The following is a 15,474-nucleotide window of genomic DNA, read 5'->3' on the forward strand; positions in this document are numbered from 1 at the left end:
TTTGCTTCATGTTACTTTTTTTCCTGAAATGTACCTCTCGAGTAAAGGCTTAAAAAGGAAAAAAGAAAGAATTGGTTCCTTTTAAAATGCTCTATTGCATCTCAAGTCGTTTCACTTCCCCTCAGCTGCTGTCTGGATTTTTCTCTAGATTTCCCGTGCTAGTTTTACTGTCATGTATTCAGACATAGTGTTGTAATCTTAAGACATAAAGGCACCAGTACATTAAACACTAAACCATTCATTTATATTACATGTTTATTGACTGAGCCAAAGTGCTCTTCCCCAACCCGGACGATAATGAATAGGAGTTGTGTGTTATAGAAAGTAATTTATTACACAAACCAAAGCTAGTTTACAAATAGTTTCCAGTCATGTGCGTGTGTATAGCCTAGTATGAACAAACCCACATCTTTTTTCCTATTTTTTTAATATATTTACAGACTTTGCATACAGCTTGTTTTTTTCCTGTTCCTTTGTTTAAATCACTACTTCAGCATCCAAAATAAGGACTTAAAAATACAATAAAAACTAGAAATAAAAATGATTTGTACATGAGAATAAAGTTTGCTTTCCTTTTTTGTCTTTTCAGCTAACAGTGTGTTCAAAAACAAACAAACAGAAAAAAAAAAGCCAGCACTAATTGTCCTAGCGATGCTCTAGACAGGCAGCCGAGAGGCCAGCCTTTCTCCTGACTGCCCAACAACAGCATTTGGCGGGATGATTGATTGGTTATTAAAACCAACAGTAAATCATCAGAAAGATTCAGGTAAAGCACAGAGAAGGAAAAAACAAAAACCTAAAGCAACATAAGTATTCCCTAGTCTTCCACCTCTTATTTTTTTATTTTATTTTTTATTTTTTTTAAATACTGATAGACAACATATGTTTATGACTTTTTTTTAAAGAAGTTGGAAATAAAGTATAAAAACAAACACCACGAGACTGGTTTCTAGAACAGGCTCCTCCCTGTAGACCAGGAAGAAGAACAGGAGGGCGCAACGCTTTCACAGAAGAGAGCCAGAATGTGTTAGCAAAATACACAGTAAAGTCAGGAAAGGCTGGTGACTAACCAATCCTCAGACTGGCCATGCCTACATTTTCTTTTTTCTTTATTTTAACAAAACAAAACTATATTAGCAGCAGGTGGTTATTTCTTTGATGTGGCTCACCTGCATGTTATACGAAATCCACCTGGCTGACCAACCTGACAATTCTGGCATTTCTATGCACTGTTCTGGGATAAAAAGGTCATGTCACTTTGTTGTTTGTCTCTCTTTAACCGTTAAAGCAGATGAGAGTTACTAACAGGCAACCTGTAAAAGGGATGGTAAATCCCAGGTATCCGTTCCCTCCCCCCCCTCAAAAATTTACCTGATCTGCTTAATGTACACATGACCCTTCTACATGCTTACACAAGCACACACACGTAATATTCATAGTCATTCATCCCAAATAAGGAAATCAGTGGTGTGCATGTAAACATTACTCTCCCCTCCTTGTTCTTTGTCCTGGCCTAAAACCAGAGGAGGATGAGCACCAGCGGCCAGCTGTGGAACAGGAAGGGATGGGAGCAGAGCCATGGCAGTTTGCTCAGGTGGGTCTACGCAACACAGGAAGCTACCTTTGTCTTCCAATGGGACCACAATTCACCCGCCACTTCCACTGATTCAGTCTGAAGAACTTAAATGTTAAAGAACCCTCAGATGTGAACTAAAGTAGACAAACCAGCTGCAGTTAAGACTCCAGCATGTTTATGCTCATCTTGTCTGGCCACCAAAGGCACACTGCTGCTAACCTGGAAATAACTGAACCTGGCTGTGTTTTCTAAAACACTAAGATCATCTGAAGCAAGCAGATTGTGATAAGATACACTTCAGATCTCGTTTAAAACAAGCAGCTAGCCTCAAATAACAACAGCACTCAATGTCAGGTGTCTGCAACAGATTATCCAGTAAGAGTAGAGGCTAAATGTGTTTGTCACAGAGTCTATAAACAGAGGATTAACTACAAAGAGAAACTAAATGGCATGTGAGCATGCTCCATGCCTCTCCAATAACACAACCCACCTGACAGCATGTGACTACTAGTTTAATCCTATCAATAAGAGAGTTTTTCTTCCATCGGATTGAAGTGCTAGCTAATACACCTCAAATTTGTTTCAAGCACCATTCTGAGGAGCACTCAATTTATTTAACTGGCGATTTGTCTCCTATTGAGGGCTGTTTTAACTGACCTACAGCATATAACGAGTAAGATAAAAGTGCAAAACTAGGAAGTGATGCCCTGGCTTCCCTGTCTTATCGTGGCCACTTCAGAACTTCATACATCCCATCCCTCCATCTTCCAAACTTCACACCATCTTAGCCCTAATTCCAGGCATGAGCACCTGGGGATGAAGTCCACTGGTGGCCTTTTACAGTGGTACTCATTTACTGTGCTGTCCGTTTCTCCCTTCCGTCTGTCTGGTCATCCATTCAGGTAACTTTAAAAAATTTTGTTATTGTCCCCAACTCCCTGTAATTCATGAGCAACTTTATCAGGGCTACCAGTCAGCTAGATTTTACGAAGGACTCGATCTTAAGGATCTTTATCAGTGTAAGTGGCTTGTTGAAAAGTAACTGTTCCAGCATTTGGCTGGTCGCTGGTGTAAATTTCCCACCCAGATGGTAAACCCACAGGTAAAGAGCCCAATGGTTTACAGCGGTAGTCGTTTACCACCTCCCTTCCCTTCGTCTCCCCACCTGTACTTTGCCATCAAAGCCTTTCAAACCCAAGTCCCAGGGTAAATTCAGTCCAACAAACAGCCAGGTTACAGCGGTAGTCATTTACTGCACTCTTTTCTTCCTCCCCCTCCCTCCCTCCCATCTTGTAATCCCTCTGTCCCTCCCAAGCCCTATCCCCAGGTATAGTAACCCAGGGTGAAACAGTCCAAATATGACGGCCAATTTACAGTAGCACACATTTATTGCTCTTTTTCCCACGACGGGCCTGCAGTGCTGCCCTGGTGGCCATCTCAAACACCTCCCGCACGCCGTCCTTTGTCTTAGCAGAGCACTCCATGTAGCCAAATGCTGCAATCCGCCCGGCCATGTCTCGGCCCTCTTCTGATTTCACTGGCTCCTATTAGCCGAGAAAAACAAAGTGGTAGTTTAGGAACACACATATTCTAGATAAGTGTTTAATCTCAAACAGCTTTTGCTATAGTGACTGGCAGAAACACGGCACCACTAATTCAAGATCTAAAAATCAGAAGAACACTTAAGATTCACTCTCGCTTAGTTCAGAACAAACATGTTAATTCAAACCAAGTAAAAAGTCAGGCACCTGTTTCATCTTGGCCAGCTCTCTGCGTGTGTGCTCGTCATTACGCAGATCTTTCTTGTTTCCGACCAGAATGATGGGAACGTTTGGACAGAAGTGTTTGACCTCCGGGGTCCACTTCTCTGGAATGTTTTCTGTAATGGACAAAGACCAGAGACGGGAGGCATAAACAAACAAATAATTCAATTGTTTAAGTGTTATAACTGTCAGACTAAAATTTAATTGAGAGCCCTTTATGCCTGAGGTGACCCTTTTTTCTTTCTTTTTTTTGCTTTAAGACATTCTCCAGTGATGATGTGTCCATCCCTGCCCTGTTCCAGTGGACTTGTTTATCTTTTTGTAGCCCTCTGTGTCTCACTTAAAGGAGAAACAAAGTACTATTTACCATTTAATCCCATTTTTTCATAGGAAAAGTGGGCACCACAAACCATCATTGCATTCTTTGCAAAAACAAAGCAGTTTGATGTCACCGCAGCTGCATTTACATTTAAATGTGTTAGCAGAGTAAAATTGGAGGATGTCAGCGTTCTGATCAGTCTTTAAAATTTAAGCTTATGCAGACATAATTAAATTAGGTTTCTGAAAAGAAGAAAGAGCTCTGCTTTTATCTCCACTGAGTATCAAATGTTATCTTACTTGGTCAGCAAAAAATGTTGCTTTGAAGATATATGACAATCTTTCGTGCAATAAGACTTTGTTTTATTACAACTATGTCCTTTCATTGAAGCTTAATTAATCTCTGGCAGTTTAATTTTTCTGCTGCTTTTATCACTTTTATGTACAGCCATTTCCATGTGATCATGGAAGTGCTGTTAATAATCATCATGAGGAAAAAAGATACGACTCTGTTTAACAGCAGGAATGGATGACACTACATAACAAACGAGTTGTTACTCTGCGTGCACACAAATGTAAGTAGTTCCTCTGCAAGTGCACAATCAAAACAGTCCAGAAATATCTTCTAATGAAATCAGAAATGTGGCAAACACAAAAGAGAGAATTTGTTTTATTTATGTCATGAGTGTATGCAACTGCAAGAATGTGTTTGCTTTGTACACACCCAAGCTGTCAGGGCTGTCTATGGAGAAACACATGAGGATGACGTCAGTGTCTGGATAGGAGAGAGGTCTCAGTCTGTCATAGTCCTCCTGACCTGCTGTGTCCCAAAGAGCCAACTCCACCTGACCAACATTGAGAAAAGAGAAGGCAAAGAAGGACAAAAGATGAGATTTGATGAAAGGAGAACAAGGAAAACTTTTAAAAACTGATCAAAAGGGGATGGAAAAATGTGTAATTTTCATCTTGATCAGCATAACTTTTACACTGAAGCCAGCAAAGAAGGTGAGCAACACCTGCAGCAGACAGTCCTGACAACAAAGGCTTTTTTTACAACCTTAAACTGGCAAGGATTACTAACATAATCACTAATTATAATTTGAAAAAGACCTGAAAGAGTGATGATCTATGATATGGAAATGATAAATACATTTTTTCCCCAGCTGTTGCCATTCAATAGTTCAAATATTCTCTTCACAACCTTTTGAATACCCAGTTTGAAAGCCATATAAAGCATTACATTATTAGCCAGACATAAGAGAACATCCACAAGCTGCCTAAAATCAATCACATTCAAAGAGCAATTTTAGTTTAAATTAATATTTCTGCAAAGCCTTGGTATATGTAATACACGTGCCAAATTTGTAAGAGGTAGGGGAAAAAATACCAACAATGTGCTCACATAAATTGTGCTCTTGTTCATTCTGCACGTGCCATTTAATTTCAGAGACAATACAAAACATGACAGTGACATAACATCTTCTCTATACAGAATGCAAATCTAAATGGTAAAAGAAGGCATTTGGAAAAGTGTCACACTTCAAGAAGCATGAATCCTTTGCAGCAGCACAGGAGGTTAGAAATCAGACAGCCAATAAAGACTTCCCGTCCCAGAATCCTATTAACCCACAAAGAGGTCAGGACTCAAGAGTTTGTGACTGATGAGGCTGGCTGCCGCAGTTATCTGGGAGGAACTAACTCCACCCACACAGGATATGTGTGGAGTGCTAAATAATCAAATCCACTGAACTCCAGAGCAGAGTGTCCTACTATATTTTATATAATCCTCACTTAGTGCAAACACACAAGCTACAGACACTTTGTAAAACATGATGACCAAGCTCAAAAAGAAACCAGACTTAGCAGATGACTGCTGTTGTGTGAAGGAAGATGTGAAAATGGAACAGTACATTTTTTCAACACTTGCTCACTTGGCCCTGAAGGTAGAATTAAAGCACTGAGCATGATTAAGCACCCAGGAAATGAGTCCCAGCACAAAAACCAGTGCAGATAGTAAGGAAGGGAAAGATGTGCTGTGACATTTAGAAGACCCAAGACTGAGTCACCTACTTTATTAAAATATTCAAAAAATATAATTCAGGTAAGAATCTTTAAATTTGTTCACAGAGTAAAACAGTCACTTATGCAGATGGGTCAACAGGTCTAAAGCATCTACCCCAAAGCACCACTCTTACATGACATTAAGTATCAGTAGGCAGTGTAGTAGTTCGAATCCCTGCAGTTGTCTCACCTGTTTGCTGTCCACCTCTATGTCAGCAACGTAGTTCTCAAACACAGTGGGGACATAGACTTCAGGGAACTGATCTTTGCTGAAGACAATTAGAAGGCAAGTCTTCCCGCACGCTCCATCCCCCACTATTACCAGCTTCTTACGGATGGCTGCCATCCCTGGTGGAATACAAAAAGGAACATTTTAATCAGGGAACCACAGGAAAAGCGTTGTATGAAGTATATGTATAGCATGGCATTACAGCAGAGCATCAAAAAGGCACTGACTGTAACCACTGGGAGAATTACTCTCCTGTTCACAAATAAAATTTGTGCTACTCAGGTCTTGTTTGACTGCCCATTTTGAGCATGAGAACAGAGAAAAATGTGAAAGTTGAGTCACATTTGTGCCACATAGAAGGGTAGTGTTGCTAGGTGCACCTGAACTATGCAACACTACACTTAACACCTTTAAACCACATAGCTGAAAAGCAACTCAGTCTCAGAAGCCCCCCAGAGTTGTGAAATGATTAATGAAATCAGAAAATAATCAGAAATATATTGGTATCACTATTCAAACTGATTTGAAAACAGAGTATACTTGATAAAAATGGCAAAGAAAAGAGCAGGAATCATTTTGTATTGGGGTAAAGTTAAACTTCCTGCAGGCTACTACATATAGTTTGTTAAAAACTAAAAGGTTAATTACGTTGTTCACATTCTCGATGTAAAATTGAGTAAATAACTGTAATCCACTTTCATTAATAATCCAATGTCTTGTGCATGTAACTTAAGAATACGTGTAGTGTTTACACTGTCCCCTGTTCTTCTAACTGCACTGCACGTTTTCTGCACTACCTATACACAACATCACAAAGGTGTTGTGTGGTGCACAAAGATGCGAGCTACTAGGAAGTACTGAGTCAAGGTTCCAGTAATTCATTATTGTAAATGACCCAACAAGCGCACCAGTGTGGGTGTGAGATGAACTTGCCCAACAGAGTTAAGGGAAGTTAGTGCAAATGAGTGACATGCAGTCTTGTGTCACTGGTTTGCAGCAGCTAGGATCAGTCCATGTTGGGAAATTGCATTCAGCTGAATGTTAAAGACACGAAATGAGTGCCAGTGTTTTGGATTTTCTGCTGAACCTCCACAGATATTTTACAATTATTTAATATGCACTGCTGTTTAAACTATGGAAAATGACTATAATCTCAGCCACATTTAAAAAGAAAAAAAAATCTGAGACACTAAACAGGACAAAAGAAGGTGACTTGTCTTCATTTGAATAGGAAATGTGTTTTAAATGCTAGCGTTGTTCAGCTGGACACACTGAAACGCTCTCTTTATTCATTGAGCACACATCAAACATAGCTCATTTGTCATGGTGGCCCTGCTGCTTAGACTTTCACACCAACACAGTACATATACTGTGTACTTGCTAACAGCACAAGGACAACGGGACCTCACATAGCAGGGCTAATAAATCACATCCCTGAATGGATATTTCCTCCTTGGTTTGAGAAGGTATAGCAGTGTGGAGTGCCAATCATCATTCTCTACCCTGCTATCTCCATCATAGTGAGTCAGGTGGAGGCGTGGTAGAGAGCAAACTGCTTGACACCTCTCCTGTTGTCTTTCAATCCGTCAGCTAAAATATGGTGTTAATCTGCTGCAGTTCTGGAGATGTATCTTTGTTTAACTGGCCCCTTTAATCTGCTAGGGTACCAGAGTTTTATTGATGTACCATAGTTTAATAAAACCCCAGCTGCATGAAAATAAAAATTAGTTAATATACCATTATGTTTGTGTGTGCGTCCATATAAGGCTGCTCGATTATGGCAAAAATGATAATCACGATTATTTTCACTGAAATTGAGATCACGATTATTTGACGATATTTATTTAACCCTTTAAGACCTACTATAGAACCAAGTCCACCAGAGCTTTTATATATATATATATATATATATATATATATATATATATATATATATATATATATATATATATATATATTTTTTTTTTTTTTTTTTACATGCTGTAGTGCCATTTGTGGGAGCATTTCAAGTTGCTATACATCAATACAACTGTTATAGCCCATATTTTAATAATATGTATGCATTAAGTGCATAGTAATTACATAAATTGCAAAAAAGTGCAATAAACTACAAAAAAAATTGAAAATCGCTTTTGTTTTGTTTACATATATTTCTACTTGGAGAAATTTAAGAGGTTTATCCCTCAAAACTTTAAATACAATAAAGTTGCAAAAAATAGTTTCCCACCACAGGAAATTTATTTTGAGTGTCTTCATAGTTTTATTTTGGAGATACAGCAATTTTTATATACTGCAGGAAAAACAAAAAACAATCCTATGATGCAAATTTGCAAAGAAAACAGCATGTGCCTCATTTCACTGTGGGAAGTGTTACGAACAGCTGATAGGAACGGCAAAGCGTGTTTCTGGAATATTATGTTTTTGTTCCTGCAAGCGCTTTTTATGCAATTTTTGCAAAGCTATATGTGGAACGAAACCGTGACCGAGGACAAGCTGATGGGATAAGATGTAAGTACAACTCCTCCGGTTTCATATGCAAAACAAATTATTGCGCTAGCTTACACGGTTCAGGTTCTACAGGGATTTAAAAATAGTTACGCAAAACGGAGCGTGCTGCTCTGACCGGCTTTAAAGGGTTAACAATGACTTTAAAAAAATAATATAAAATAGTGTGCAACACCACTGAAGTTTTTTTTTTTTAAACTCTCTTTTCAACCAACGGCAGTCACTCTCCTCTCCAAATAACTTCTGCTTAGCTTTCCGAGCTTCCCTCGGGTCCTCTTAATCAGCGGTCTCCAACCTTTTTTGCGCCACGGACCGGTTTATAAGGTGTCGCGGATAAATGAGGGAGGGGCTAATAATCGGCTCAGTCATTTTTAATGATCGTTGAAAGCCCAGATCGTAATCGTGATTAAAATTCGATTAATTGAGCAGCCCTACGTCCATATAGTAATTTGCATGCAACTGAAATTCTCAGATACATGTGCCTACAGTCTTTAGTTTCTGGCAACAAAATCAGTAAATTTCTGATGAAAAGGCAGCGTTTTCCTAAAGCACAGCACATCTGAACAAAGGGCTTACTTCCACCACTAAGATTTTTTCCACAGAACACATTCATCAACCACAGGTTAAATTCACACATGCTAGAGTTCCTGTCACTCGCTGGCTATGCTGCTCTTCCCTGTGGGCTTCACTCTCTCATTTTTTAAAATTTGCTTGCCAAGCAGAGCAACTGTGACAGAGCTGTTAATGCTCTGGCCAGGACTGGCTTGTATTGCGCTCAGGAACAAATTGCGTTGTCTTCATCTTATGCCCGCTGCTCTGCTCAGTTAGCCCCTTCCCATAGAAATGAAGAAACAGAGGATGAAGCAAGTGAACATAAATTAGTTAATAATTATGTTACACATTTTCTTTTCAATTTCTAGTTATCAAATCTAAAAAGCATGGAAAGCATCTCATAAATGGTAGATGAATTGTCTAAGTAGGACATCGGTGTCCAAAAAAAGGAGGGGAAAAAAAAAAAAAAAAAAAAAAGAAGGATCAGATCACCCCCACCATGACTTGAGAATAAAAGGAAAAGACAAGAATTGGGGCAGCTGTAGCCTAGAGGTGGGTATACAGTCAATTTGCCCACTAGGTAAAAATGAGTATCTGTGACCTCCTTTTGATGAATGTTGGTTATACGTCAAGTCGTTAAACGTACCAACCATGCTTAATAGCTAGCAGGGGTCTCCGCAATAGAAATGATATAAAGCTGGTTTTAGGCATTAATTTCAGTAAATACAATTATCACAATGTAAGTATGACCTAGTACAGAAGTGCTGTCAAAAGATTAATATAGGTTGATTATTAGTTCTTAGGGTGAATACTGATGGCCAAAGTACAAAAACTACATAACAATGTTGCCCATCCCACACGTGATTGAAAGCTACAAAGCGTGTTTTCAGATTCTGGAGCTGTGAGCACGCTAGGATCTATGACGTAATGTTGTCATCAGACAATGACTGTGACGCTCTGTGCACGTTTCCACATACCTGCCAATTTTTTTTAGGACGTGTAGATTGTAATGTAAAATCTCTGGACCAATGCATCAAGTAAACGTGCACCTTTCAAGGGGGCATCATTGAATAATGACTAAGTGCCCTTAGTGTCTCTAGATGTACATTTAAACGACAGGATAATTGTTAGTTAATCATTCCTTTTCTAAAATCCAGATGTACTCAATGAAAAAATAAAACTTGAGCATTGTCTACCTGTTTACAACAAACAGAATGTGAAATGAAGATTTCCACACATCATCATCGGCTGTTAAAATTTAGGCAGCCCATTTTTCATAGCCATGCTAAATTTAAACATGTTTGTCAATTAACAGGAGTGACGTAACAAGTCCTTTTCAAAAACACCACATTCTCAGACATTGACATCATGGTGATAACGCAGATAGTGGGCAAGCTGACCGTCACTAAAGATAGTATATTGTTCGAGTTTAACAAAACACGGCTGGTTATACAAGCTGTGTTGTATGCTGGATGAGCAGCAAACCAAGGTAACATGTTACTTCACTTGTCAGTCATAACCTACACGTGCAAATCCCCACCCAATTAGCATGGTAGTCAGCAAGAGTCTATTAGATTAACTCAAATGAGAGAGACGTTGACAACCAACAGGATCAAATTACAGCGAAGAGTACACAGAGAAGCAGAGAGCAACAAATAACAACTGGTTAATATACACTTAGCCAGCAGTTTTTTGTTAGTTTGTTAAAATATTATATTAAAAAAAAAAAAATCAAGTAGGCATTTCTGGTTACTTATGAAAAGCAGCCCTGTTTAGATACACAACCACTTTCAAACACAAAAACACTTCCATAATGCTTTCACACGTCATTCAAGTGTGAAGTGACATGCTATTCTGTCAGCATTTTCACTTTGTATGACACAGCCTTAAACATTACTGTGCACCTGATGATTCATCATCTTGTCTGCTAGAAAGAAAACAACAACAAAAACAAAACAAAAGACAAGAAACCTTTAGAAAGTGCCACGGTGGCATCGATAAGGTGTGTATGCTTGGTGAGGAAAAACCCCACACATACATTCTCCAGGGTGGAAAATTACCCCCACTTAAGGCTGGTTAACTGACTGCTGGCTGATAAATATTTCAATTTCTCACAGATACGTGACACAAGCTTCTTCTGTGATCTAACATGTATGTGCTGTACATATTGATAATAAATTGCAGCCCAAAGAAATGCAATTTATTATCAATATGTACAGCACATACATAACGGAAAAATGCAGTATAAAAATATCCCCTTTAAAACTGCTTGGTAATGTATGCGCTATTAGTTTGCTAAAGCACTACAGACTTGACAACATGTCATAGATCTTCAGCTAATGAAATGACTAGGCTGCTCACAAGGGTTGTATTCAAGAAGAGAAATATTTGCATTTCAGCGATTTTTCCCCTAACATAACCTGTACTTAATGTAGGCAGTAGTCACCTGCTGTAAGCAGTTTGGCTAGAGATACACGGTGTATGAATTTACTTTGGAACTCAGGTCATTACATGTCAAAGTAACAAAGACGAGCTTGTTATACTAGCTACCTTTGGTCAAGACAGCCCTTTAAATTATGACCTTACAGTATTTGCTCATCAAGTTAGCTGTCTGGCCATGTCCCCTGTGATCTAGGAATTCTGTCTGTGTGAAAGATTGAATTGAAAACAGCTTCTTCACACTGGTCAAACCCATGGTTTTTTGACTGGATGTCATCTCAGCCTACCAAGTACAATGTTGCTGAACTTGATTCAACATTGTGTGTACTCCAGTTTGTCCCTGCTGGTTTGCTAAAAGTGGCTAGACAGCCATCTGTAAATATCAGACCATTGTCGGTATAAACAGTGCAGATGAATCTGTACGTCACGGTTTCGGTTTTGCCCTGTATGCGATCAGATGATAATTCATTTATTTTAAGGGTGTAGCATTTCTTTAAACCCACGGTTCAGTTCATCTCTCATTTTTCAGGCAGGTACGAATCTAGAGGAAATAACTATTTATGCCACAGTTTTTGATCATAAACAAAATAAAATAAATCCAATTTTTCTTTTGAATTTTCAGTGCATTTCATACTTGAATGAACTTTACCACACTCAATGTTTTAACTAATAGCACTAGCAGCTCCAGTTGGGCATCACAATACACGAAGATAAAAACCACTGTAAGTTACTGTGGGAGCAATTCTGGTCTCGGTTTTCAAATTTACTTTTAAAGTATGCACATATGTGATGCCCTTTCAAGCCCAGTTCTATAAACAGGAAATGTTTTTTACAGCATTGAACGGATTAGCCATGTAGCGTTATAAACATACAATGAAACACGCATACTATAATGTGTACTTTACACAACATTAAATTAAAGGGAACAACATCGTGGGCCTTATTAATACAATACATATAGTAGAAATGTAGGTTCCTATTACATACTACATTCTGATAACTGTTCGTTGATAACTACATCTTACTGAATTACTCCGCAAACAGGAGGCACAGTCATCAATCATCAATTAAAATGAAAAAGAAAACCATAAGTAAAAGCACTACTGTCAAATTTCAAAGGCTCAATCAATTCTTGTTAACAACAATTTCAAAATGCATTTCAGTTCTGAGACTCCAGTTACCATAATCAATACCAGAAGCTTTTATTAGCTTAGGTTAAGCATACCATCAAGTGTATGAGACCAGTTGATCTACAGATAAGCACAGCCAATAAAATTACTGTTAAACATTTAATATACACCATTTTAAAAATGATTATGGTACCAACTGCAATTTAAAGAATAAAATAAAAACAATTACAGTTTCTTTGGTACAAACCTCTGGAGACACTATTGTGGATAATAAGGCTGCAGAACAATTACCAATAATCAGCACACAAATTCCAGCCACCCATTCATCACCATCCTACACTTTGGGCTTGTCTTTGTCATCACGCATGTACTGATATATATGTGGTATGGGTAAGAAGTCTTAATCGGTATGAAATTATTTTGACAAAGCTGACCATTTATCTAAATTGGATACTGTTCAAAAGCCATCATCTTCCTCTATTACAGTGGAGAGGATATGAATTTAGTTAACAGCTTCAAGGGCAACAACCCGCAAGTCCTGCAGTAAAACCTTGCTCGTGTATTAGGAGGCAGATTCAGAGTGATAGAACCTTATGAAGGCGTTACCCTGGAGGCTATTCTACATTGAAAAGAATAATGTCAAGAAATATTTACTTTGATTATTAATGTACAGTACTTTAAAATCAATTTATATGCTATACAAAAAGCTATGCTTTGCGATTGTGGTCACTGGCTCCGGCACTAGATTACATGTAACAGTTTCTCATTATTAGTCAAAGAAAAGAAAAAAAAGAACAGGAAATACTTCTGTCAACTTGACAATTACATACACTGCTACCATCTCCCCAAGACTGCATTAGATCTTTAGTTTTGATTTTAACTGTGAGAGAACACAAAGTCACACCCATGATACTGTCACATCAACAATAACCATAACGCATAAATATGATGATGGATCACTTTGGTATCACCAAGCAACACCCATGTGGCGGGTTAGAAAGCTGACTTCTGCTATACATGGTCGTCCACTATAGCCAAGGTACAGAAAAAGTTGTGTCGCCTGTGAGAGCTCGGGAGTGTTAAACCAAACATTTTTTTAACCAGCTAGCCACTGGGTGGGTCACCAGAAAAATGGCGTCATCACAGAGGCAACAGATGGCTAGTGTGTCCGCAGTGGAAGAATGGGTGGGTGGCCAACATCCAAACTACACACCAAGCGAGATCCACACATAACACACGTACGATTTACCAGAGGTAAAACCTTCTCGCCACAAAGCGTCTCAAAGAAAACGCAACTCTTAAAATGCCCTAATAAGTAGAAATGGTGCGCCCAAGTACAACTGACGCCTTCTAAAGCGTACAAAATGACGAGAAATATGAATTTTAGGTTTTAAAGAAACTGCAACGCTCTTTCACACCGCCCTTCTTATCTTTAACTAGTCACGGGAAAATTATAACCCGCCTAACAGCCATACTAACAGACAAAAAAGAGACGCCGGAGAACCGCCTGATCAGCCGAGGCAAGTCAGGAAAATCGCCTCATTGTTTGGTTAAGACTCGACAATCTAGACCAATCTTTGCGGTTCCATTTATAAGCCTTGCTAAGTTTGCACAGTTTGTAAACAGTGCCCGGTATAGCCTGATAATTTTCTTTAGGGGGAGGCAGGGGTCGAAAGACTTTCTACGATAAGCACACACTAGTTTTTTCTTCAGCACAACTGAACAGCAACTGCGGAAGCGGCACTAAAATAGAGGTCGGCTCGGGGAAAGGCTAACTTAGCTACCGTAAGCTAACATCGCTAGCTTTTAGCTTCGCTAGCACGGCCTCGCTCAGCTCCGGGCAACTTTAAAAAAATATTTCCATCACTTTTAAAAATAACAGTGCGAAAGAAACAACATTTCATCATAGTCGGATATCGCAGAAAGTTGTTTACCTTCAGTTTATGTGCCTAGCAGTTGGGTTTTTCAGTGTTTCCCGGACCAAAGTTGTTTTTCCGACCAGCCGACTCGCTCGCTGCTTCCTCCCGTCTAAATCTGATACAATGAATTACTTGACGAGAGCGAGCCGCTAAGGTTTGTAGTTTCTAGCAGAGGGGGAGGGGTGGCGGGCACGAGCCTGAGAGCCACACCTGCGCGGGCACGACTTGGTATGAACACTTGTGGAAATGTGTAATTTCAGGGTACTATGTGAGCCATAAACAGAGTCTATTTCACAGGTGGAATTTTTAAAAAAAGACTTTCACTCAGGTTAACATGTGTTTTAAAACAGCGTAAGTGTTTCTATCCAACCAAAAGACTTTTACAAGGGTTTCCAATTACAGGTAATCTAAAATAATCTTACTTAAACCACTACGCGGTGTCCAAAACGACTGACTCCAACATTTCCTTACACTTTAACAGTAACTCGTTTTCCTTAGGTTCCAGCTAATTGTAGCTTTGGGCTAAACAAGTGACAGTGGCCATTACTGTACTGGTCCAGTATAAAATAAATGATGGGGTTATGCCCCTACGGGCGAAAATATTTTAAGAACCGAGTTAATTGAACCCAAGTTATAGCATTAAGGTCCAATTCTAAACAGTGCCAGAGCCAGAGCCTAACAGGAAAAACTTTGTGCTTACTGCCCCACCTGGCGGTCAATTTCAGAAAACAAGCCAATTCAGAGGCAGGGAGACGAAATTGTGTAAAAATGTTCCTGTAAATATGAAAAACAAAATAAATGTTACACTACAGGTTTTCCTCACCTCTGGCAATATATAATATATGCCAAATTAATCACACTTTTTACTTTACTAGGAATTAAGAGGTTAAGTATTAGCCAAGTCCTTCTAATAAATACTACTGTGTGATCACCTCTATAAAAGAAAAGGCTTTGGTAGTATTTGTGTTAATGCAATGCCAAG

The 15,474-nt window shown here is 38.9% G+C and overlaps 1 protein-coding gene across 1 annotated transcript; it reads right to left on the bottom strand.

The window, feature by feature from the left end:
* Positions 1–237: 237 nt before the first annotated feature.
* On the bottom strand, positions 238–14,653 carry rhoab (ras homolog gene family, member Ab). The gene is made up of 5 exons (XM_082518997.1): positions 14,508–14,653; positions 5,909–6,066; positions 4,382–4,502; positions 3,325–3,455; positions 238–3,120 (listed from the first exon to the last, which is right to left on the bottom strand). Exons 2-5 carry the CDS (start codon positions 6,062–6,064, stop codon positions 2,947–2,949), a joined length of 582 nt encoding a protein of 193 aa, XP_082375123.1. The 5' UTR covers positions 6,065–6,066; positions 14,508–14,653; the 3' UTR covers positions 238–2,946.
* Positions 14,654–15,474: the final 821 nt, after the last annotated feature.

This window comes from Aulonocara stuartgranti, assembly GCF_965226115.1.
Source record: "Aulonocara stuartgranti genome assembly, chromosome: 20".
Lineage (NCBI taxonomy): Eukaryota > Metazoa > Chordata > Actinopteri > Cichliformes > Cichlidae > Aulonocara > Aulonocara stuartgranti.